The sequence below is a fragment of the Mizuhopecten yessoensis genome, unplaced genomic scaffold, assembly GCF_002113885.1.
Source record: "Mizuhopecten yessoensis strain PY_sf001 unplaced genomic scaffold, ASM211388v2 scaffold2213, whole genome shotgun sequence".
In the NCBI taxonomy this organism is placed as follows: domain Eukaryota; kingdom Metazoa; phylum Mollusca; class Bivalvia; order Pectinida; family Pectinidae; genus Mizuhopecten; species Mizuhopecten yessoensis.
The window spans coordinates 125,174-150,672 of NW_018404434.1; the positions used below are offsets into that span (position 1 = coordinate 125,174).

A 25,499-nucleotide genomic window follows, 5' to 3' on the forward strand; every position below is an offset into this window, starting at 1 on the left:
GAATTAAAAAAGAAGTAGTGTTGAGTTCAAACACCAACAACTCAATGATGTTTTCATCAGGAATACTTGTTCTCTATCAATATAAAACCGTCCCTCTGACTGTCGCAGTATTAAAGTGCTATTTTTCAAAATGTCTCAATATGATATCAGACTTAACTGACTCGGATAATTGTGGCTTAGTGAGTTATTTTCAGGAGTTAATAGTCGAGACACCGGTTATGTGCAATCTTTGCTTTACAACGGAAACAGAAGGCAAACTAAGTTTTCAATCATTACTTGTGTTGAGAACTAAATTAGTATCTAATATTTAAACCAAACTGATAAATCTCACTCCAAGGTCTTTGTTTGCATTCAACTGTCTTAACCTTTCCCTTTTTCCACAGTCACTTTACTGTCAATACGCAAATCACAATGCAGTTGGCCGTTTTCCTTGTTATTGTCCTGCCACTGGCAATGTCCGCGCCGAATAAGGAAAGGGCTTTCTCACTCAACCCTCTCCTTCAAAGCATTAGTAAGTAACTGAATTATACAAATATGCTACAACTTTTTCTGAATCAAAACTGCAAACCTTCTCATTGTATGTTACACATCACGCTGAACACCACGTTGTTGACTTAAAGTGTTTCATTGACTTAACATTGTGGCCGTACAAACTCCTTAATCTAGACTCCCTTTAAAATTCGTCCCCATGTACTTTTAAATATCTTTGTAACATTTACTTTTCATGAGCACGTAACAGCTATGTCACATGCATGATAAGGCACATGCACCGAATCAATTTAATTTATCCATATCAAAACTAGCATTTGTTGTTTTCGGTTATACCCGTCTTACTTTCCTTAGTTCTCTAAGTTTATCTTTGTGGCTGATCACATATGTGTCAATGGGCGTGCTTGCATGTTCTATATATCCCTGCAACAGTCTACATGTCAAGCAAGGCACAGCTATAACCCGATTATAGGATTTGACCTTAACTGAACCTTTTCATTTATTACCTAATCATTGGCCGATTTTGTTACATATATCACTTCTAGCACAAACACAATCTCTTGAGGAGACAATACACCAACATCCCGCCTTCAGCACATATACATTACACATATGGAGGCATGCTATTTTAATACCATCTTAGTTTTTAGGACACTTAACACTATAGAGCAAACAAATCCTCCTCATACTCGCTTAGTCAAGCATAGATGTAGTTATCCTACTATTGCAGGTTCGGGGAAAGAATAGATTTGCAGTGCCCCACCGCATGATCACGAGATGCGACTAATTATGACCCCCCTGCAGAATCGGAGTAATTCGTCTATGTCCGCTAAAAGCGACATGAAAGATACCAAAATTGATATACTGCCCCCATTGTTACACTTTGGATTTTTTCCCCCCTATCGTTTCTGTGTTCTTTCTTTTCTATCTACTTTCTGTTTCAGGCGGTGTCGACCAATCCTGAACTCATGCGCGACTGACATTAAATATGAAATCATGGTGCTTTTCATGCTAGTTATCGCAATGAACAATTGGTGTGAAATCGAATATGTAAGTCATTTGCTTTGTCAGTGACTGTGCTATGTGAACGTGTTATACCAAATAAAGCTCATACATTTGATCTTCTGTTTCAGTGAATATATTTCACGCAGATGAGATTAAGCTGCTAGTTACAGATCTGATTGATCAGCTCGGTTCTGATTCCAGGAAGTCACAATGTAGCCTTGAATGTAACAAGCTTGTAGACACCCAAGTCGATGCAGGCACCGTCAACACCATTACGCATGCAGCTTGTCCTATGGTTTGCACATCGTAAGTATATATTTTTTTAAAGTCAACACTAGATCCGCAATTTAACCAACATACCGATTCAAACACTTACACACACACATTTCACTAACAGAGGCACGTCCTTAAATGATTTCGTGTTGTTTGTTGCTGATAGACAGTTAAGGACATTCAGATGCATAGAACAATAAAATTTACGTTTACAGAAGGAAAAAATATTGAATATGAAGGGTTAAATATTAAATACACAGCAATATTAACAATTGATAATAGCATGATATTATATCTGTCTGCAACAATCAATTAAATGTTGATAGTCTGATATTAATGACAGAAACAGTACCAAATAAATATTTTTCCATAGATATTACACTATATAATTTATTACATATTTCTTTAAAATCAGCACTGGCGATCATAAGATGTTTGACAGTAAATGGTCGGTCACAAACATGACAAATAAGGTTGATTTTCATTTTGTTAATTGTAAGCAAGTGTCATGTAGGTATGTCCTATGCTAAGTCGCGAGAGGACAATTCCTCTCTGCTGTCATAAAGCATGAAACCACAATATGCTGAACTGAAAAATAACTAAATTGTTTCTTCGGACCATTTACATTTCAATGAACACTATAGGAAGACTTGTCTTAAAGTTAATTTTGATTTATTTCACAGGTTACAGGAGCTTGCTCACTTGATGCATATTCCACACCCTACTCCTAGCAGTGCTACAACCTATTAGAAAGGCTGGTGATGTAGACCTGATGAAGTTTGTTTTATCTTCTTAAAGATAAATAAATAAACAGATTACCTAAATTAAACTGTTGTACCTCATTTATTACTTTCATTTGCAATATCAGAAATTCAAACAAAAACAGACGTTCACATAACGAAGGATTTTAACTTAAAGTTAAAGATTAAAATGTTTAATAAGAGTCTAGCTCTCGGGCGCCGAAGGCTCTTTATTAAAGCTCTTTAATGGTAACACATGCGTGCGTAAATAGAGTTGCCTCCCCTTTCTACAACTTGCCTTTAATTGTTTTCGTCCGGCAGTAGACGTCCAGTGGGGAAACAGGAAGTGTATTCTTGAAGCAAAGACAATTGTGTTTCAACCCATACATGAACATCTTCATATAGTATTGAAAACAATACCCATGTTTTATTACTTATTTATTTAGGTAAAAACTAATATACATTCAGAGCGAAAAATATCTATCACATACATTTTGATACTAGCAGGCGTGAAACGTCGATCAGAGATTATCATACTTTGACGTCACAAGCACTTCACACTCCATCGGCCTTCATCGGTTATTTCCGGAAGGATGAAAAATAACCGGGAAATCTTGGAAATGATAGCCGTTGCATTTATCTCTTTCGATGCTTCATGACTTTTTAATTTCAGTTTTTGCCACAGGCACAAAAAGTGAATACGGGGATGTTTTCTGAAGATCCTTTTTGTCATCAACCATGTTTTTTTTAAATTTTCTACCGGGAGATATTTTCAAAAAGAGACGCATTAAACCAATAGATCAACATGTACATTTATTTTTCATCGTCTAAATTTTCATCGATTTCGATTTGTTGTGTATATGAAAGAAATAATTAACATTTTTGAAAGTCTGGTTATAGTCTTTACATACTTTATGTATGCATCAACACTCATAAAAGAAACAATGGATAATTCATTTATGTCGAAATCAACAATAATTGTCCAGACAACGAACCCGAGTTCAACGCCATTTTTCAGCAACGTATCACTTTTTCACAACGCATGCCGATTTATAACTAGTTAAACAGACATAAACTCTTTAATTTTATTTGGCATCTTTACCTGGCAAACCTCAGTGACAGTTACAAAACTTGAAATTCAATCCGGTGTTTCAGGATAGAACAGGAATTTTAAATATCGATATAACGACAATCTCAGTTACATCAAAGTATTACAATGGTTTTTTTTTTAATTTCTCTTTTTTAACTAACATCTCTATACATTTACTTTTATTAACTTATCATCAAATATGAAATAGGCACTTTTGTCTATAGCAATTACAAAACAGTTTTTCCCCAACTTATTTCAATCATTCTTTTTGTGACCTGACGGAAGCACTCAGAGGATGTAATTCTTAATGTGGGAGGAAGCCGGAGTATCCGGATAAAACCCGCGTGGTCGGGCAGGTAACCGGGATTGAATCCGGCCATCTTGGTGAAGACGAGCGCGCTATCCACTGCGCCACCCAACCCATCATATACGTTACGGACAAGAACAACTATCTAATTTAGCTTTGGAAATGGCGTCATTGATGCTTAAAAAATATATATATTACAAATACATTTTTACCAATCATCAACAATACAAATAATTTGCATACGGGGGACCGGGGCAAGTTCGGCCACCCCTGATATTTTTGTTTTTTAGCTAATATTTACAACTTTAAATATCTTAGCAGTTTAGTTGGATGGGCATTCACACGAACAAATGGCAAAGAAAACTCTAATTTAAAATGACTTAACTGGAGAAAATTGCTTTTTGAGAGGGTAGAAAGAAAATCAAGACCTCGCTTCTAGTTATGCGAACTTTCTGTCAATGGAATTGCTATTTTTGTACGGTCAAACGTGTAACACATATACATAAAAGCCAAGCCAAGCACTCACTTCTATATTGCTTAACGTAAGAATTTGTTGAAATATTAATTTGGGCCCGGACAGTTTCGGCCAATGATACCGTGGCAAGTTCGGCCCATGTGACACATAAAAAGTCGTAAAAATTGGCGGAAAATCTGACGTAGCATGCTTTATAACGTTATAATTAAGCTGACTCCAATGGGGCCGAGTTTACCCGAATGCCTGTCCGAACTTATCCCGTGGCGGGGCTCGATCGGCTATCCGAGCATCCGACAGGGAAAATTAAATAATGTTCAAAAACGGACGTGCTGCCAGTATTCAAAAACGGACTTTAAAAAAAGGGCCGAATTTGCCCCGATCTCCCCTATTGTTATGTCGGTCTTAATCTCATTAGAGTTTATGTTTTATTGTTATCCCTCGACTAGCCGACTTTAAATAAATTTTATCTTACCTCATTCTGAAAGCAGTATTATCTCATTCTGAATCAGTAAATATCAGAGATCAACAAAAGCTTCGCTCTTTTAAGGCTTTGCCTTTTCATAGTATATGCGAACGAAACAATATCAAACAGGTTGGTTGTAATACATGTGCAAAAAAACTTGAAAAAAAAGATTAGGTTAAGTATTGAGGGGTGTATAATACATGTAGGATATTTATTGTTAATATGCAATACTAAATTAACATGATTAATTATGCAATTTCAATGCGTAATCTTTTTAAAAAAATGCGTCTTGGTTCTCTTGTTCAGATATTTATCTTTCAAAGAGACGAAGGGGGCTGTTTCTCGTTATGGATGTAGAATGTTCCTATGTGTCTAAGCTCGGTCACTTCTTGGCCAATTTTTTATCAGTTCTTGTAAGCAATAGCAACCGGTCCGACTAACTACTGGATCACTCTTCCCCTCCGCACTAAAAATCAGATAAGCAAAAATCACTATTATTGAATATTATTCACCGTTTTATGGAAGACTTTTATCAAATGTGAATTGAATATATTGATTTGTTAAAAAAGTTAAATTGTATCGATATTTTTGTGTTTATTTTCACAAACTATATTTGTGTTGGGGAAAAATCACGAGACAACTTTCCGTGGGCAATTTCATGGACTGTTCTACCTCTTAAGCAAACACCGCTAAATTCGAGTTTAGAAATGTGATCCATTCTATGTTATGGTCCTAAATCACGGAACAGGATTGCAGAAAATTTATCATAACGCGCGTTATTCATTTTGTATTTAGTCCAGTTCCGTGTTATAGATCAGTAACACGGAACAGAATGCTGTTTAATGCTTAAATAGTTCCATTCACCATGTACGTCATTGGTAAAATACACAGACACACATATATACTAGCCAAGTACACAGACCCGGAATGCCTGTGTAGCGCTAAGTTTGATGACAGGACATACTAATTAGATTATATATAGTTCGTTTAATATTGTCACCTTGTCAGAGAAATACTACATAAAAATACCAAATATCGGCATAAAAGCTCGACCGTTAGAAGGTTAAAGTAAACAGTCAAGTCTGCTTTTCCAATTGATATAATAAACACTAATTTCAATGTTATTTACCTAATCTTGTTCAATGATTTATTGAATATAGACTTTAATGTATCAAAGAAAAAAAATGTAAAATGTAATGGTCCATGTATACCTAATATGTATCGGTGAGCGACCAATACCGACGCAGTTATAATGACCAGTGTGGTACATTACTAATGTACCACACTTGAATATACCATAAGAACCAACACATACTTATTCTCCTCTTTTGCTACATTTGAATTCTGCCAGGAGACCTTACTGAAAATATTTACGTTTTGAATTATAATTCAAACACGGAAGCGACATGTTCGTAATTATATGTAGATCTCTCCTTGCAACAACCCAGCTTTTTTAGTAAGTTTTTGAGACGCGAATGAAACCAAACATAAGAAGAAAACACTCACATTTCACATGTAGTACTTTGATATATGAATATTTTTAGACTTGCACAAGTTCCTCATACATTGATAGCGGTCAATAGATAGCTGGAGATAGTGAGAAATATACATCTTTTGATATACAATGCTATCAAAAGATTACATGAGTATCTTTATCTAAACCATAAATATAAAATGAGAACAAACGGAGAAAAAGAATGTAGACATGAAAAAACAAAATGACAAAATTTCAAATGACCATATTCCGATTTAAAACTGCATGTATTCATTCTTGTAAAACATAAATGGGAACAACGATGAGCCGTGAGTATTATTAATATTTAATTTAAGAATATTATAAAATTAACGCTGCCATTAGCAGAGGAGCAACAGGAAACGAAAGGAAACGGGATATACGCACATTATGAGGTGACGTTAGGTTTGGTTTGCTTTTATTTTATTTAACGTCTAAACAGCTCAGGTCATTTAAGGACGTACCTCCATGTGTGTTGAATAAACGTGCACGTGTGTACATGGTATGTGTGCCGGAGTCGGGGTATGTAAGTGTACTTGCCTCCTTGTGATTAGCGCGAATGAAACAACATTCATTGTTGCACAATTCACGGTCGTTAGAAATGATCTGTAACCGGTGCATGGTATACATGTCAGTGTACAAAACATGGCAGAACTTTTCTGGGTTTCTTCTCTGCTAAAGATGAAATATTCACTGTTAATATTTAAAATGTTACATGGTTTTTTTTCATACAGTTTCATGAAATGTATCATAATAAAAATCCAGCTTATCTGTCAAGCTTAGTCCATAATAAAATATCAAAAAGCCATAATCACAACACAATAATTCGTATCATTTACGTTCAATTAACAGTAGAACCAAAACTTACAAAGACTCATTTTTGAATTTCTCAATGCAATTATTGAATGCATTACCTATAGATATTCGTGAAAGTATATTTATTCTTGAAAATCCGTCTGTAATTGTTATTAAAAGATTACTTCAAAAAGATAAAATAGTGGTCCCTTCATATTTCAATATTGAAAATAGAAACCTACAAATACTACATACAAGATTAAGGTTAAAATGTAGTAATTTGAAACAACACCCATATATAAGAAATGCAAAGGTGAGCCCATTATGTAGATGCGGACTTGTCAAACGTAGTTACAACATTTCATTAATATGTAATAATTTCTCTAGAATAAGACTAATAGAATTCATCCCTGATGTGAGGTATGTATAAGGTTATTCAAACCCAAGGGATAAAATATTGACGTCACGAACAAAAGAGTGACCCCGAAAGGTCACTATAATTCCTCCTCCAGTCTGCGCGTGTAAGCCATCTAGACCCGTGGGTCAGATAGAATTTTCCAGATACCGCCGGAAATGCGGATATCTCGGTCTAGTATGCAAGAAAAAGTACTATGTAATGCTTAAACATTAATCTTACTGGAAATACTTTACTGTGGGGAAATACTGAGTATTAAATACAGAAGAACAAAGATATTTTTTTGTCATTTTAGTAAATGGTTTATAATTAGTTAATCCTTATTTGTTTACAAGTACATGTACGACCCTTTTATTGTAGTTATTGAGGCACGGTAGTCTAGCGGTAAAACGCCGGGCTCGTGACCGAAGGGTTGCGGGTTCGGGTCACGTCGCGACACTGTGCTGTATCTTTGAACAAGATACTTTACTCCGCTTGTTCCAGTCTACTCAGCTGTAAAAATTATAACCACGGGTAATAAATTGTGAACCGCTTTTAGACGACCTACGAATTAAGTTGTGATTAAGCGATATATAAGAACCTGGAGTTGTTAATTATTATAATTCTTAATTCATCAATTTTATATTGTATATTGTAATCGAAAGTGTTGTTTTTTTCTTTAATACATTATACCGAGAAGCAAGCGCATCATAAGTACATGTGTATGAGTGTTTGAGCATGTGCATGCGTACGTGTACGAGAGTGCCATCGTCCGTCCGTCCGTCCGTCCGTCTATAGGTGTGTGAGTGCAAGTGTGCGTGCACTTCAATACCAAACGTAAAGCACTGGTTCAATTTCAATTTTCAGCACGTGTACATTTGCAATAAATAAGACATCATCTTATTCAAATTAAAAATTTAGTTGAGGTGTCAACAGTCGCCAAGAATTATTTGCCTGTAAAATAAACACTTGGATGAGGAATTAATATAAGATGCAAGCCTGTTTTCGAATCCCTGTGTAATTATTTATATGGAATTAAACATGTTTTAATATTAAATAAATACTGTTTAAACTGAGTCCCTGTGACAACTGTTACTAAGTGCATACAGAATATACGCCCCTATAACAGAATATTAAGCTTCTCGACTGGTTTAGATCATCTTACTAATCTTAGCCGTTTGCTTGTTTTTTTTAGATATATGCTCAGCTTTTTGAGCTTCGTTTTGACGCATAAGGTCCAAAATAAAGTTCAGGTATCTGCAGGCCATTCATTTTGAACTAACAAATACATTTCTATACAAAGAGGCACGGCCTGTAATGACCTTGCTCTATGTATAGGACGTCAACCCCCTTGAGCCAAACCAAACCATATTTGCACTTAAAGATAACTATGGCAAAAGTATTTCTATAGATAAAAAGTCAGAAGATTTCGGTAATCGCTCGACTCGCGGACAACTGTCACTTCTCAGTGGGTGTGATTTGCCCTTTCTCATAAACGTCACGTATCAAATTCTTTATAAACCGAACACAGCCCATTACTCGACCTATTCCACCTCTGGTTCTTTCATTGGTAAGTTCTTTAACTTTTGTAGTTAAGAGTTACGAGTTTGACAAATCATGTTTTGTTTCTTATAGATTATAATTTTGTTTGAGTTTTTGAGTTCAGAGTCCTCACTACAGCCAACGTCATTTACGGATGGCCACCGAATGTTTAATGAACTCGGTAAGAGCTATGGTAGTGTCTTTATGCTCATTTGACCAATAGTTTGTCCCTTTGTTCGTTGCTGAACATTACATCGCAGAAGAACCACTTCACTGTCTATCGAAAAATAAAATTCAGTTTTGCCTTTTTGTCTTCAAATATCATATTATTACATGATTATTATATGGTTTTGGGTCGTGTATTCCTTCCCTGTAAATAAACGGACTCACGTTTAATTTTAGGAATGACTTACAAGGCAGTTTAGGAAATGGGTAACTGTTTCAAAAGTGGTGGATTTCGCTCCAACCTCTACAGTGTTTATGTTATATTTCAGTTGGTTTTTTTGTTTTAGTTTCCATTGTCTTTTCTTCGGACGTGCAGAGGAAAATTCGTGTATTTCTATTCTAGGCTAACCTTTGCGTCTATACGCGACTGATTTGGTTCAATTTCATTCTTTCGCTTTGTCTATTGGTATAATTATATACTTAGCAGAGAGTCTGATGGTAGAGTCCACACTTCGAATTTCTATAATTTGCACAAAGTTTGAATTTTGTCTGTATAACTTAATTTTTACATGTAATTGTGATATTGTTGGTATGGTTCTAAGATAACCATAGAGTGTACTTTTACAAATACTTGTGTTATTAATATCTTTTATGGCCTTCTATGGTAATTTATGTATAACTAGAATCGTACGTGATTTATATATATATATATTTACCACCTCTGTTTGTTGCGGACTGAGAAAGGAATAAACCTGTTGTAACACACTGTATATTGCAAAGACAACTAAATTGAACACCCTGCAAAACAAGACATCCTTGTCTGCTCATGCATCAATCTTCATACGACCTTGGTTTTTATGAGGATATTGCACCTGAAACAAGCAAATACACATACATTGTATATATGCGAGGTAGTTCAATATTTGTTATCAATATTTAAATGTGTAAACGGTTTTATTTTACCACAGTACACTTTGCCGTCGTATACGCAAATCACAATGAAGTTGGCCGTTTTCCTTGTCATTGTTCTGCCACTGGCAATGTCCGCGCCGAATAAGGAAAGGGCTTTCTCACTCAACCCACTCCTTCAAAGCATTAGTAAGTAAACTCACGTGTTCGTTATTTTGTTTATTTGATTATATGGGATCTTTTCTTTTCTTTTTTTACGTCTTAACAACCATTTGTCTGCCCAAGTGCCTGCTTGACAGTACCCCCCACGCTACGCCTTTGTGTTGAACGTTCGCACAAGCGGATAAAGCAACGTGTTCTGTCTCCAGGCCGAGACATACAAAGGTTGTTATAAATTGTAGTTGTTAATCCCTTCTTTATATGTAGCATTTTGGAAAAGCATCATTAATATTTTCTGAATTGATTTTTACTTTTCTAATTTCTTGTTGTAAAATCATTAAGAATGAACTGAATTACACAAATGTGCTACAACTGTTTCTGAATCAAAACTGTTTACCTTCTCATCGTATGTTACACAACACCCTGAACACCACGTTGTTGACTTAAAGTGTTTCTTTGACTTAACATCGTGGCCGTACAAACAGGAAACATATCCCTATTCTGGAATAGGCTCTCCCTCCCACCATGCAGGATCTCCCAAAAAATAGTAGACATCATTTCAAATATAGTTTTGGAACACAACAGAAAACGTAAAAGTACAGTGATAATAGAGTTACAAAAACAGACACATAGTTGTAAAGCACAACACCTGCTCTACCCGAGCAATCCTTGGCCTCTCTAGCCGAGGCCTTCTCTGCCGAACTATCTCTCTAGAAACTCATACACCCGAACCTCAACTTCCAACTCCTTAATCTAGACTCCCTATAAAATTTGTTCCCAAGTACTTTTAAAAATATTTGTAACATTAACTTTTCATGAGCACGTAAAGGCTATGTCACATGCATAATTAGGCACATGCAACGATTCAATTTAATTTATCCATATCAAAACTAGCATGTGTTGTTTTCAGTTATACCCGCCTTACTTTCCATAGTTCTCTAAGTTTATCTCTGTGGCTGATCACATATATGTCAATAGGCGTGCCTGCATGTTCTATATATCCCTGCAACAGTCTACATGTCAAGCAAGGCACAGCTATAACTCGATTATAGGATTTGACCTTAATTGAACCTTTGACCAAAATGCTGCTCTCTATTGATACATGTACTCAACACTACTTTACTATACAAAAATGTTAGTTTTTTTATATTTATTTTCATTTATTACCTAATCATCGCCGATTTTGTTACATTTATCGCTTCCAGCACAGACACAATCTCTTGAGGAGACAATACACCAACATCCCGCCTTCAGCACATATACATTACACATATGGAGACATGCTATTTCAATATCATCTTAGTTTTTAGGACGTTTAATACTATATAACAAACAAATACTCCTCCCACTCGCTTAGTCAAGCATAGATGTAGCTATCCTACCAGTGCAGGTTCGGGGAAAGAATAGATTTGCAGTGCNCCCCCTTGCAGAATCGGGGTTATTCGTCTATGTCTCCTATAAAAGTGACATGAAAAAACCAAAATAGATATGCTGCCCCAATTGTTACAATTTGGATTTTTTTCCTTACTTTTGTGTCTTCTTTCTTTTCTATCTACTTTCTGTTTCAGGCGGTGTCACCTAATCCTAAACTATCTCATGCGCGACTGACATCAAATATGAAATAATTGTACTTTTCATGCTACATTTTGTAACTCTCGCAATGAACAATTGGTGTGAAATATAATATGTCAGTCATTTGCTTTGTGCTGTGTGAACATATTATACCGAATAAAACTCACACATTTGATCTTCTGTTTCAGTGAATATATTTCACGCAGATGAGATTAAGCTGCTAGTTACAGATCTGATTGATCAGCTCGGTTCTGATGCCAGGAAGTCACAATGTAGCGATGAATGTAACAAGCTTGTAGACACCCAAGTCGCTGCAGGCACCGTCAACACCATTACGCATGCAGCTTGTCCTATGGTGTGCACATCGTAAGTATATATTTTTTTAAAGTCAACACTAGATCCGCGATTTAACCAACATAACGCTTCAAACACTTACAAACACACCCATTTCACTAACAGAGGCACGTCTTTAAATGTTTTCGTATTGTTTGTTGCTGATAGACAATTAAGGACATTCAGATGCATAGAACAATACAATTTACGTTTACAGAAGGAAAAAAATAGCTTGAACATGAAGGGTTGGAAGGGTTGAATATTTAATACACATCAATATTTACAATTGATAGTAGCATTATATTATATCTTTCTGCAACAATCAATTGAATGTTAATAGTATGATATTAATGACAGAAAGTGTACTAAACATATTATCATAGATATTACACTATATAATTTATAACATATTTCTTAAAAATTAACACTGTCGATCATAAGATATTTGGCAATAAATGATCGGTCAAAAACATGACAATAAGGTTGATTTTCATTTTGTTAATTGTAAGCAAGTGTCATGTAGGTATGTCCTATGTTCAGTCGCGATAGGACAACTTCCTTTCTGGTGTCATAAAGCATGAAACCACAATATGCTGAACTGAAAATAGCTAAATTGTTTCTTCGGACCATTTACATTTCGATGAACACTATAGGAAGACTTGTCTAAAAGTTAATTTTCATTTATTTCACAGGTTACAGGAGCTTGCTCACTTCATGCATATTCCACACCCTTCTCCTAGCAGTGCTACAACCTATTAGAAAGGCTGGTGATGTAGACCTGATAAAGTTTGTTTTATCCTCTAAAAGAGAAATAAATAAACAGATTACCTAAATTAAACTGTTGTACCTCATTTATCACTTTCATTTACAATATCAGAAATTAAAACAAAAACAGACGTTCACATAACGAATGATTTTAACTTGAAGTTAAAGATGAAGCGTTTACATGTGCAGAAAACTTTAAAAAAGATGACAGAAAAAGAGGTTAAGTATTGAGGGATGTATAATACATGTAGGATATTTATTGTTAATATGCAACACTATTATTGAATAATATTTACCGTTTTATGGAAGACTTTTATAAAATGTGAATTGAATATATTGATTTTTTGAATAATGGAAATTGTATCGATATTTTTGTGTTTATTTTCACAAACTGTATTTTTGTAAGGGACAAACTTTCCGTGGGCAATTTCATGGACTGTTCTACCTCTTAAGCAAACACCGCCAAGTTCGAATTTAGAAATGTAATCCATTCTATGTTATGGTCCTAAAACACGGAACAGGATTGCAGACAATTTATCATAACGCGCGTTATTCATTTTGTATTTAATCCAGTTCCGTGTTATAGGTCAGTAACACGGAACAGAATGCTGTTTAATGCTTAAATAGTTCCATTCACAATGTATGTCGGTGGTAAAATACACAGACACACACATGTATACTAGCCAAGTAGACAGACCTGGAATGCCTGTGTAGCGCTAGGTAATTTAAATAATATTTAATTCGTTTAATATTGTCACCTTGTCAGAGAAATACTACAAAAAAAACAAAATTTCGGCATAAAAGCTCGACCGTTAGATTGTTAAAGTGTAGTGTGATGTCTGTTTTTCCAATTATTATAATAAACACTAATTTCAATGTTATTTACCTAATCTTGTTCATTGATTGATTGAATATAGACTTTTAATGTATAAAAGAAAAGAAGTTAAAACTTAATGGTCCATGTACACCTAATCTGTATCGGTGAGCGACCACTACCGACGCAGCTATAATGACCAGTGTGGTACATTACTATTGTACCACACTTGAATATACTATAAGAACCCACACATACTTATTCTCCTCTTTTGCTACATTTGAATTCTGCCAGAAAACATCATTGCAACAACCCAGCATTTTTTTCGCAAGAAATGTAAGTTTTAGAGACGCGAATGAAACCACACATAAGAAGAAAACACTCACATTTCACATGTAGTACTTTGATATATGAATTTTGTTAGACTTGCACAAGTGCCTCATACATTGATAGTGGTCATGAGATAGCTGAAGATAGGTGCGAAATATACATGTTTTGATATACAATGCTATCAAGAGATTACATCAGTATCTTTATCTTAACCATAAATATAAAAGGATAAAAAAAGGAGAAAAAGAGTACAGACATGAAAAGACAAAATGTCCAAGTGTTGTAAAAAGGGCGGCAGATCAGTTTCAAATGACCATATTCAGATTTAAAACTGCATGTATTCATTCTTGTAAAACATAAATGGGAACAACGATGAGCCAATGGTATTGTTAATATTAAACTTAAGAATATTATGAAAGTAACGCTGTCATTACCCCAGGAGCAACAGGAAACGAAAGGAAACGGGATATACGCACATTATGAGGTGACGTTAGGTTTGGTTTGCTTTTATTTTATTTAACGTCTAAACAGCTCATGTCATTTAAGGACGTACCTCCATGTGTGTTGAGTAAACGTGCACGTGTGTACATTGTATGTGTGTCGGAGTCAGGGTATGTTAGTGTACTTGCCTCCTTGTGATAGCGCGAATGAAACAACATTGATTGTTGCACAATTCATGGTCGTTAGAAATGATCTGAAACCGGTTCATGATATACATGTCAGTGTAAAAAACATGGCAGAAACTGTTCAGAAAGCCATAGTCACAACACAATATTTCGTATCATTTACGTTCAATTAACTGTAGAACCAAAACTTACAAAGACTCATTTTTGAATTTCTCAGTGCAGTTATTGGATGCATTACCTATAGATATTCGTGAAATTATATTTATTCGTGAAAATCCGTCTGTAAATGTTATTAAGAGATTTCTTCAAAAAGATGAAGTAGTGGTTCCTTCATATTTCAATTTTTGAAATAGAAACCTACAAATACTACATACAAGATAAAGGGTAAAATGTAATAATTTGAAACAACACCCATATATAAGAAATGTAGATGTGAGCCCATTATGTAGATGCGGACTAATCAAACTTAGTTACCACTTTTTATTTTGTAATAATTTCTCTAGAATAAGACAAAATACTTTAAAAAGCTTAAACATTAATCTTACTAAAAATATTTTACTGTGGGGAAGTACTGAATATTCAATACGGTTACTGACATGGAATGCATAGAGATTGTCTTCGCCTTTTAATAAATATAAATGTTGACCCATCCGGATACGGTAAGGGACAACTTCGCCTTGGTGCCTTTCTCCATAGCCAGGAAAGCATTCACTGATTGCAGCTTTTATAAGGTGTCATTTATTGTCTCCAAATTGACTGCAAGTTATTTGCCACGTTGAAATTACAAAGTTTGTTGTATGCCTATAAACATATAAACTTAAGTTTAAAATCAACGGGTTGTAGCAATGAAGTCGCTACTGTGTAGCAATCTACATTTTATCTGGAATTTTAAGATGTGTACTGTTTAGTCGATCAATGGTATATAGTATTACGTAAGCTGTTCCTTTTTATTAAATATAAGATAACCGACAGTCATCGTGGACATCTGTTTTTTCTCAAGTGTTTTTCTTTGCCCTTTCATGTAGAAAGGGCATGTATGACACGCGTCTTACACTATATAAACTACACACAGACCCTTGTTCGGCCTTTTCCTGCATTCTTACATTGGTAAGCATTGAGGCTTTGGTAAATAGGAGTAACATGTCTAACAAATAACTGCTTTGGTAATAAGGAGTTACATGTTACAAACAGAATATTACTTGCATACAATTTTATACCTTTTGTTACAGACCTCGATATTACCTGGCACTTAAATTAATTTACACAGTTCTATGTTAGAAGTTTTTAACATCTAGCTGCAACATTATAACTTGTACATGTATAGTTATATCTTCATTCCTAACAACTTTCTATTTCATAGCGCCTTCTCTTATACTATCTACGTATTTCATATTAGTGAAAAACGTTCGCACAAGTGAGAAGACGATTGGTTCTTCCCTAGGCCGGGAAATATGGACCCTTACAGAATCAGGGTTATCTTGTGTCTATACTAATTTTAGCTTCCCGCAGAACTGTGTTTTGTTTTCGGCGGTGTTTTCGGCATCCATCTTCTTCATATGACCTTTTTGTTTGCGTGGACTTTCGACCTTCAACATTCAGAGAGATATCAAATGAATGTACTGTTGTTAAAGTCTGATGTTCTTTTAGGCGTGTCGTAAATTTCAGACAAGTTTCCCCGGTGTGTGCAAGGTTACAGCGGTTAGTGTAACTCGGTAGACCACACCTGTCAAGTGTTTCTTCGGCAGTTTGTATTTCGGATGAACTAACAGTGCTTAATGGTATGGTCGCACTGATTTGTTGTTTTGTGCCACAATCTTGGAGGTGCTTCAGACAATCCCTTTGTGTTTGGTACATAGACCATGACGTTAGCTTTTGTGATTAAACGTTTTTGTTTCTTGGGTCATTTTGGTTTTATATTTTATTTGACCTTCTACTTTCCTTTTCGACCGTTCGGGGTTTTCACATGATGTCTGTTTGATATGTCGCTTTTCAATTTCCATGTCTTCCTGTTCAGTTACGATGGTTATGTATCAGTCCTGGAGAGTGCAAACTACCCGATCTGATGCAACGGATGATGTGAATTGAAGTTGAGGTACCGGACCGTGTGAATGTTTTTGTTCTGTGCACAAGTTATTTGATGGAACCACTAGCTCTTGCTGCGATAAGGGTATCCAATGTAACTTCGCGGTCTAACTCTTCTTCTGACGTAAATTATATGTATCATGTGACTCCAACCTTGCCTTTGATTAGGTGAGTTGATAGTGTTTGCCTCACCTTGACTACTTCCAGAATATCATCAACATTTATTCTCCATAGTTAAGAACGACATTCCATCGGAGCAGCGCTGTTCTGCTACAGAATCGGTACATAACAGTAGGTGAAACTATGTTTCCAATTGCTGCCACAAACTTTTGCTGGTGAAGTGTGCCCCTGAATGAAAGAGAAGTAGTGCTAAGTTCTAACACCAACAACTCAATGATGTTTTCTTCAGGAAGAATTTTTCAATATAATACCCGTCCCTCTGACTGCCGGAGTATTTAAGTGCTATTTTGCAAAATGTCTCAATATAATAGCAGACTTAACTGACTCGGATAATTGTGGCTTAGTGAGTTGTTTTCGGGGGTTAAGAGTCGAGACACCGGATATGTGCAATCTTTGCTAAGTTTCCAATCACTGCTTGTGTTGAGAACAAACTTAGCATCTAATATTTAAACCAAACTGGTGAATCTCATTCCAAGGTCTTTGTTTGCATTCAACTGTCTGAACCTTTCCCTTTTTTCCACAGTACACTTTGCTGTCATTACGAAAATCATAATGCAGTTGGCCGTTTTCCTTGTTATTGTCCTGCCACTGGCAATGTCCGCGCCGAATAAGGAAAGGGCTTTATCACACAACCCATTCGTTCAAAGCATTAGTAAGTAAACTCACGTGTTCGTTTTTTTGTTTATTTGCTTATATGGGATCTTTTTTTTCTTGATTTACGCCTTAACAACCGTTTGTCTGCCCAAATGCCTGCTTGACAGTAACCCCACGTTTCGCCTTTGTGTTGAACGTTCGCACAAGCGGATAAAGCAACGTGTTCTGTGTCCAGGCCGACACGAACAAAGGTTCTTATAAATTGTAGTTGTAAATTCCTACTTTATATGTAGCATTTTGGAAAAGCATAGTTAATATTTTCTTAATTGATTTTTACTTTTCTAATTTCTATTTACAACTTTTTCTGAATCAAAACTGCTTACATTCTCATCGTATGTTACACAACACGCTGAACACCACGTTGTTGTCTTAACATTGTGGCCGTACAAACTCCTTTATCTAGACTCCTTATAAAATTCGTCCCCATGTACTTTTAAACATCTTTGTAGCATTAACCTTACATGAGCACGTAACAGCTATTTCATATGCATAATTAGGCACATGGAACGATTCAATTTATCCATATCAAAACTAGCATTTGTTGTTTTTAGTTATACCCGTATTACTTTCCATAGTTCTCTAAGTTTATTTCTGTGGCTGATCCACCTATGTTTCGATGGGCGTGCTTGCCTGTTCTATATATATCCCTGCAACAGTCTACATGTCAAGCAAGGCACAGCTATAACCCGATTATAGGATTTGACCTTAATTGAACCTTCGACCAAAATGCTGCTCTCTATTGATACATGTACCTAACACTTTATGATACAAAAATATTAGTTTTTTTTATATTTATTTTCATTTATTACCTAATTATCGGCCGATTTTGTTACATATATCACTTCCAGCACAAACACCAACATCCCGCCTTCAGCACATATACATTACACATATGGAGGCATGTTATTTTAATACCATCTTAGTTTTTAGGACACTTAACACTATAGAGCAAACAAATCCTCCTCCCACTCGCTTAGTCAAGCATAGATGTAGTTATCCTACCAGTGCAGGTTCGGGAAATAGAATAGATTTGCAGTGCCCCACAAAATGATCACGAGATGCGACTAAGTATGCCCCCCCCCCCCCCCCCCCCCCCCCCTGCAGAATTGGGGGGTAATTCGTCTATGTCCTATAAGAGTGACATGGAAAATACCAAAATTGATATGCTGCCCCGATTGTTACACTTAGGATTTTTTTTTTGTTTCCTATCTTTTCTGTCTTCTTTCTTTTTCTATCTACTTTCTGTTTCAGGCGGTGTCACCCAATCCTGAACTCATGCACGACTGACATTAAATATGAAATCATTGTGCTTTTCATGCTAGTTCTCGCAATGAACAATTGGTGTATAATCGAATATGTCAGTTATTTGCTTTGTCAGTGACTGTGCTATGTGAACATGTTAAACCGAATAAAGCTCATACATTTGATCTTCTGTTTCAGTGAATATATTTCACGCAGATGAGATTAAGCTGCTAGTTACAGATCTGGTCGATCAGCTCGGTTCTGATTCCAGGAAGTCACAATGTAGCCTTGAATGTAACAAGCTTGTAGACACCCAAGTCGCTGCAGGCACCGTCAACACCATTACGCACGCAGCTTGTCCTATGGTGTGCACATCGTAAGTATATATGCTTTTAAAGTCAACACTAGATCCGCGATTTAATCAACATTCCGCTTCAAACACTTGCACACATACATTTCACTAACAGAGGCCCGTCCTTAAATGATTTCGTATTGTTTGTTGCTGATAGACAATTAAGGACATTCAGATGCATAGAACAATAATAAATACGCTAGCGCATAATGATTTGTTTTCTTGCAAAGCTGTGTCATTCAAATAGATCATATATACCATACAAAAACAGTTCAATACTTATATTTACGTTTTCTCTGCCTCTTATGTTCTTTATTAACCTGTTATTTATATCTAAAATTTGAAACGCCCGCCTTATCGACAGTCCACACAATTTCGTTCAATAGTTTGAACAGCGTGTTTGTCGCGTGCTGATTGGTAAACAAAGTAGTATTTCAATGTTATTCCACAATTTAGTTACAATACAATTGCGTACGATATGTCTATAGGGTGATTTAGGTTTATCAATAGAACTCTGAGCTGAAAGTTAGATTTGAAATAGTTTCGATTTTTCCCCGGAACAAATTTAGCGCATGGATAAATACAGTGAACACCGTAAATCCAATCTTGCGCTCCACGAGGGAGTTATTTTTGGAAGTAAGTTCAAACGTTTCTCTTTGCTCATTTTGTGAAGAATCCAGACGTGAATTTATTTGTTGATTGTATGGGAATCTGACTACAGTCTGTAGATTCTATACCAGCCTCGTGGAAACAGTGGCTACAGGACGCGTGAAACTGATAGCGTTTGAAGTGAGTGATCTTGCAACGAAGCACAGGGGTTCATTACACATGTCTGAAATGCTTATGTGTGCTGTGACACATATCAGTAGGTCTGTAACATATGTGTCAGTAGGTCTATAAAATATGTGTATTGATCAGTGGAGTGTAACAGACGCTATTTGTGATAAATTGCATGAACGTTAAAATTGTTTCCATTACCGGCATTGATGATTTCAACCGATGTGCATTTTGTACGATATTGCAGACCTTGGTCTTGTTTTTGTTGTAATAAAAGTATTTTTTTTATTTTATTTTTTATTTTGCAAATAAATTTACAATGACATTGTCAAATCTCACAATGTATAGCGATATTTAAGCCGCCGTCATGTTTATTTACATTGGATATTGTAGTTCCGATCAGTGTTGTATTAATACGCTTAGAATTATGTCTCGTGCTGCATGGTAATTAAAGTCCCATCAACGACACAACTTTCAAAGAGGCTATATATTGACAATGTCATTCAAATGTATATATATTTCGATGAACACTATAGGAAGACTTGTCTTAAAGTTAATTTTCATTTATTTCACAGGTTACAGGAGCTTGCTCACTTCATGCATATTCCACACCCTACTAGCAGTGCTACAACCTATTAGAAAGGCTGGTGATGTAGACCTGATAAAGTTTGTTTTATCTTCTAAAAGATAAATAAATAAACAGATTACCTAAATTAAACTGTTGTACCTCATTTTTACTTTCGTTTACAATAACAGAAATTAAAACAAAAACAGACGTTCACATAACGAATTATATTAACTTGAAGTTAAAGATTAAAATGTTTAATAAGAGCGTAGCTCTCGGGCGCCGAACCGGCGAAGCTCTTTAATGGTTACACATGCGTGCGTAAACAGAGTTGCTTCCCCTTTCTACACATTGTCTTTAATTGTTTTCGTGCGTAAGTAGACGTCTAGTGGGGAAACAGGAAGTGTATCCTTGAAGCAAAGACAATTGTGTTTCAACCCATACATGAACATCTTCATAAAGTGAAAACAATACCCATGTTTTATTACTTATTTATTTAGGGAAAAACTAATATACATTCTGAGTGAAAAGAATCTATCACATACATTTTGATACTAGCAGGCATGAAACGTCGTTCAGAGATTATCCTACTATGACGTCACAAGCACGTCACACTCCATCGGCATTCATCGGTTATTTCCGGAAGGATGAAAAATAACCGGGAAATCTTGGAATTGATAGCCGTTGCATTTTTCTCTTTGTCGATGCTTTATGACTTTTTAATTTCAGTTTTTGCACAAAAAATAAATACGCGGATGTTTTCTGAAGATTCTTTTTGTAATCAACCATGTTCTGTTAAAATTTGTATGCATCATATAAGAAACAATGGATAATTCATTTATGTCGAAATCAACAATAATTGTCCAGACAACGAACCCGAGTTCAACGCATTTTTTTTAGCAACGTATCACTTTTTCATAACGCATGCCGATTTATAACTAGTTTTACAGACATAAACTGTTTATTTTATTTGGCATCATTCACCTGGCAAACCTCAGTGACAGTTACAAAACTTGAATTCAATCCGATGTTTCAGGATAGAACAGGAATTTTAGATATCAATATAACGACAATCTCAGTTCCATCAAAGTATTACAATGTTTCTTTTTTTAATTTCATCTTTTTTAACTAACATCTCTGTACATTTACTTTTATAGACTTATCGTCAAATATGTAATATGCATTTTTTCTATAGCAATTACGAAACACTTTTTCCCCAACTTATTTCAATCATTCTTTTTGTGACCTGACGGAAGCGAGCAGAGGATTTAATTCTTAATTTGGGAGGAAGCCGGAGTATCCGGATAAAACTTGCGTGGTTGGGCAGGTAGCTGGGATTGAATCCCGCCATCTTGGTAAAGACGAGCGCGCTATCCACTGCGCCAACCGACCCATCATATACGTTACGGACAAGAACAAATATCTAATTTAGCAGCTTTGGAAATGGCGTCATTGATGCAAAAAATATATTGCGAATACATTTTTAGCAATCATCAACGATACAAATTATTTACATACGGGAAACCGGGGCAAGTTCGGCCACCCCTGATATTTTTGTTTTTTAGCTAATATTTACAACTCTAAAAATCTTAGCAGTTTAGTTGGCTGGGCATTCACACGAAAAAATGGCGAAGAAAACTCTAATTTAAAATTACTAAACAGGAGAAAAATACTTTTGAGAGGGTAAAAAGAAAATCATGATCTCGCTTCTAGCTATCCAAGCCTGTACAATAAGAATTTGTTGAAATATTACTTTGGGCCCGGACAGTTTCGGCCAATGATACCGTGGCAAGTTCGGCCCATGTAACACATAGCAAGTCGTAACATTGGCGGAAAATCTGACGTTGTATGCTTTATAACGTCATAATTAAGCTGATTCCAATGGGGCCGAGTTTACCCAAATGCCTGGCCGACCTTATCCCATGGCGGGGCTCGATCGGCTATCCGATCATCCGACAGGGAAAATTAAATAATGTTCAAAAACGGACGTGCTGCCAGTATTCAAAAACGGACTTTAAAAAAAGGGCCGAATTTGCCCCGATCTCCCCTATTGTTATGTCGGTCTTAATCTCATTTGGGTTGATGTTGTATTGTTATCCCACGACTAGCCGACTTTAAATACATTTTATCTTACCTCATTCTGAAAGCAGTATCATCTCATTAAAAGCAGTATTATCTCATTCTGAATCAGTAAATATCAGAGATCAACAAAAGCTCCGCTCTTTTAAGGCTTTGCCTTTTCATAGTATATGCGAACGAAACAATAGCAAACAGGTTGGTTGTGATACATGTGCAGAAAACTTTGAAAAAAGATGACTGAAAAAGAGGTTAAGTATTGAGGGATGTAGAATACATGTAGGATATTTATTGTTAATATGCAATATTAAATTAACATGATCAATTATGCAATATCAATGCGTAATCTTTATAAAAAATGCGTCTTGGTTCTCTTGTTCAGATATTTATCTTTCAAAGAGACGAAGGGGGCTGTTTCTCGTAATGGATTTAGAATGTTCCTAGGTGTCTAAGCTCGGTCACTTCTTGGCCATTTTTTTTATCAGTTCTTGTAACCAATAGTAACCGGTCCGACTAACTACTGGATCGCTCTTCCCCTCGGCAATAAAAATCAGATAAGCAAAAGACACTATTATTTAATAATATTCACCGTTTTATGGAAGACATTTATAAAATGTGAATTGAATATATTGATTTGTTAAATAATGGAAATTGTATCGATATTTTTGTGTTTATTTTCACAAACTATATTTTTCGCCAAATTCAAATTTAGAAATGTGATTCATTCTATGTTATGGTCCTAAAACACGGAACAGGATTGCACCCAATTTATCATAACGCGCGTTATTCATTTTGTATTTAATCCAGTTCCGTGTTATAGGTCAGTAACAAGGAACAGAATGCTGTTTAATGCTTAGATAGTTCCATTTCCCATGTACGTCAGTGGTAAAATACACAGACACACAGAGATAAACTAGCCGAGTACACCGATCCGGAATGCCTATGTAGCGCTAGGTTTGATGACAGGACATTGTATTTAGATTATATTTAGTTTGTTTAATATTGAGACCTTGTCAGAGAAATACTACAAAAAATACCAAATATCGGCATAAAAGCTCGGCCGTTAGTAGGTTAAAGTATACAGTGACGTCTGCTTTTCCAATTAATATAATAAACACTAGTTTCAATGTTATTTACCTAATCTTGTTCATTGATTTTTTGAATATATATTTTAATGTATAAAAGAAAAAAATGTAAAATGTAATGGTCCATGTACACCTAATATGTATCGGTGAGCGACCACTACCGACGCAGCTATAATGACCAGTGTGGTACATTACTACTGTACCAACCTTGAATATACCATAAGAACCAACACATACTTATTCTCCTCTTTTGCTACATTTAAATTCTGCCAGAAAACCTCAATGAAAATATTTACGTTTTGAATTATAAGTCAAACACGGAAGCGACATGTAAATAATTATATGTAGATCTCTCCTTGCAACAACCCAGCTTTTTTTCGCAAGAAATGTAAGTTTTAGAGACGCGAATGAAACAACACATAAGAAGAAAACACTCACATTTCACATGTAGTACTTTGATATATGAATATTGTTAGACTTGCACAAGTGCCTCATACATTGATAGTGGTTATTAGATAGCTGAAGATATGTGCGAAATATACATGTTTTGATATACAATGCTATCAAGAGATTACATGAGTATCTTTATCTAAACCATAAATATAAAATGAGAAAAAAAGGAGAAAAAAAATGTAGACATGAAAAGACAAAATGTCCAAGTGTTGTAATGGGTACGGCAGATCAATTTCAAATGACCATATTCAGTTTTAAAACTGCATGTAATCTTTCTTGTAAAACATCAATGGGAACAACGATTAGCCGAGATTATTATTAAAATCAAACTTAAGAATATTATGAAAGTAATGCTGTCATTACTCCAGGAGCATGAAACGAAAGGAAACGTGATATAAGCATATTATGAGGTGAACTTTGGTTGGGTTTGCTTTTATTTTATTTAACGTCTACACAGCTGAGGTCATTTAAGGACGTACCTCCATGTGTGTTTTGTAAACGTGCTCGTGTGTACATTGTATGAGTGCCTGAGTCAGGGTATGTTAAATTGTGAACCGCTTTGAGACGACGTACGAACTATGTTGTGATTAAGCGATATATAAGAACCTGGAATTATTATTATTATGATTCTAAATTAATCCATTATATATTGTAATCGAAAATGCTTTTTATTCTTTTTTTTTTATATTGTAAATACATGAATCGAGAATCAAGCGTATCATAAGTACAATGTTCATGTGTGTGTATGAGTGTTTGAGCATGTGCATGCAAACGTGTACGAGAGTACCTTCGTCCATCTGTCCGTCCATTCATCCATGGGTGTGTGAGAGCAAGTGTGCGTGCACTTCAATACCAAACGTAAAGCACTGGTTTTTATCCTAATGTATCATACATTAAATGTAATTTCAATTTCAGTTTTCAGCACTTGTAAATATGTTATAAATAAGACATTATCTTATTCAAATTAAAATTGAAGTTGAGATGTCAACAATCTCGAAGAATTATTTGCCTGTAAAATATACACTTGAATGAAGAAATAAAATAAGCTGTAAGCCTGTTTTCCAATCCCTGTGTAATTATATGTATATAATTAAATACGTTTGGATGTTAAATAAATACTGCTTAAACTGAGTCTCTGTGACAACTATTATTAAGTGCATACAGCATATACACCTCTATAACAGACTATTGGGCTTCTCGCGGGTATAGATCATCTTACTAATCTTAGAAATAAAGTTCAAGTGCCTGCAGGCCATTCAACATGAACTTACAAA

The 25,499-nt window shown here is 35.4% G+C and overlaps 3 protein-coding genes and 1 long non-coding RNA gene across 4 annotated transcripts; 3 read left to right on the top strand and 1 right to left on the bottom strand.

Moving 5' to 3' along the window:
• Nucleotides 1-355: 355 nt before the first annotated feature.
• Nucleotides 356-2,596, top strand: LOC110445318. Its single transcript, XM_021489865.1, has 3 exons — nucleotides 356-511; nucleotides 1,623-1,800; nucleotides 2,451-2,596. Exons 1-3 carry the CDS (start codon nucleotides 412-414, stop codon nucleotides 2,515-2,517), a joined length of 345 nt encoding a protein of 114 aa, XP_021345540.1. The 5' UTR covers nucleotides 356-411; the 3' UTR covers nucleotides 2,518-2,596.
• Nucleotides 883-18,753, bottom strand: LOC110445321. The gene is made up of 2 exons (XR_002462345.1): nucleotides 18,380-18,753; nucleotides 883-969 (listed from the first exon to the last, which is right to left on the bottom strand). It is a non-coding gene; the product is annotated as an uncharacterized LOC110445321 (long non-coding RNA).
• Nucleotides 9,008-13,062, top strand: LOC110445319. Its single transcript, XM_021489866.1, has 4 exons — nucleotides 9,008-9,114; nucleotides 10,220-10,349; nucleotides 12,080-12,257; nucleotides 12,917-13,062. The coding sequence occupies exons 2-4, from the start codon at nucleotides 10,250-10,252 to the stop codon at nucleotides 12,981-12,983; spliced, it is 345 nt and encodes a 114-aa protein (XP_021345541.1). The 5' UTR covers nucleotides 9,008-9,114; nucleotides 10,220-10,249; the 3' UTR covers nucleotides 12,984-13,062.
• LOC110445320 lies at nucleotides 15,799-20,764 on the top strand. Its single transcript, XM_021489867.1, has 4 exons — nucleotides 15,799-15,866; nucleotides 17,545-17,673; nucleotides 19,116-19,293; nucleotides 20,622-20,764. The coding sequence occupies exons 2-4, from the start codon at nucleotides 17,574-17,576 to the stop codon at nucleotides 20,683-20,685; spliced, it is 342 nt and encodes a 113-aa protein (XP_021345542.1). The 5' UTR covers nucleotides 15,799-15,866; nucleotides 17,545-17,573; the 3' UTR covers nucleotides 20,686-20,764.
• The last annotated feature ends 4,735 nt before the right edge of the window (nucleotides 20,765-25,499 follow it).

Coding starts and splice junctions, on each gene's coding strand:
- LOC110445320 (XM_021489867.1), top strand. CDS start 17,574: ATGCAGTTGGCCGTTTTCCTTGTTATTGTCCTGCCACTGGCAATGTCC. Junction 17,674..19,115: donor CCCATTCGTTCAAAGCATTA/GTAAGTAAACTC, acceptor CTTCTGTTTCAG/TGAATATATTTCACGCAGAT. Junction 19,294..20,621: donor TGTCCTATGGTGTGCACATC/GTAAGTATATAT, acceptor TTTATTTCACAG/GTTACAGGAGCTTGCTCACT.
- LOC110445318 (XM_021489865.1), top strand. CDS start 412: ATGCAGTTGGCCGTTTTCCTTGTTATTGTCCTGCCACTGGCAATGTCC. Junction 512..1,622: donor CCCTCTCCTTCAAAGCATTA/GTAAGTAACTGA, acceptor CTTCTGTTTCAG/TGAATATATTTCACGCAGAT. Junction 1,801..2,450: donor TGTCCTATGGTTTGCACATC/GTAAGTATATAT, acceptor TTTATTTCACAG/GTTACAGGAGCTTGCTCACT.
- LOC110445319 (XM_021489866.1), top strand. CDS start 10,250: ATGAAGTTGGCCGTTTTCCTTGTCATTGTTCTGCCACTGGCAATGTCC. Junction 10,350..12,079: donor CCCACTCCTTCAAAGCATTA/GTAAGTAAACTC, acceptor CTTCTGTTTCAG/TGAATATATTTCACGCAGAT. Junction 12,258..12,916: donor TGTCCTATGGTGTGCACATC/GTAAGTATATAT, acceptor TTTATTTCACAG/GTTACAGGAGCTTGCTCACT.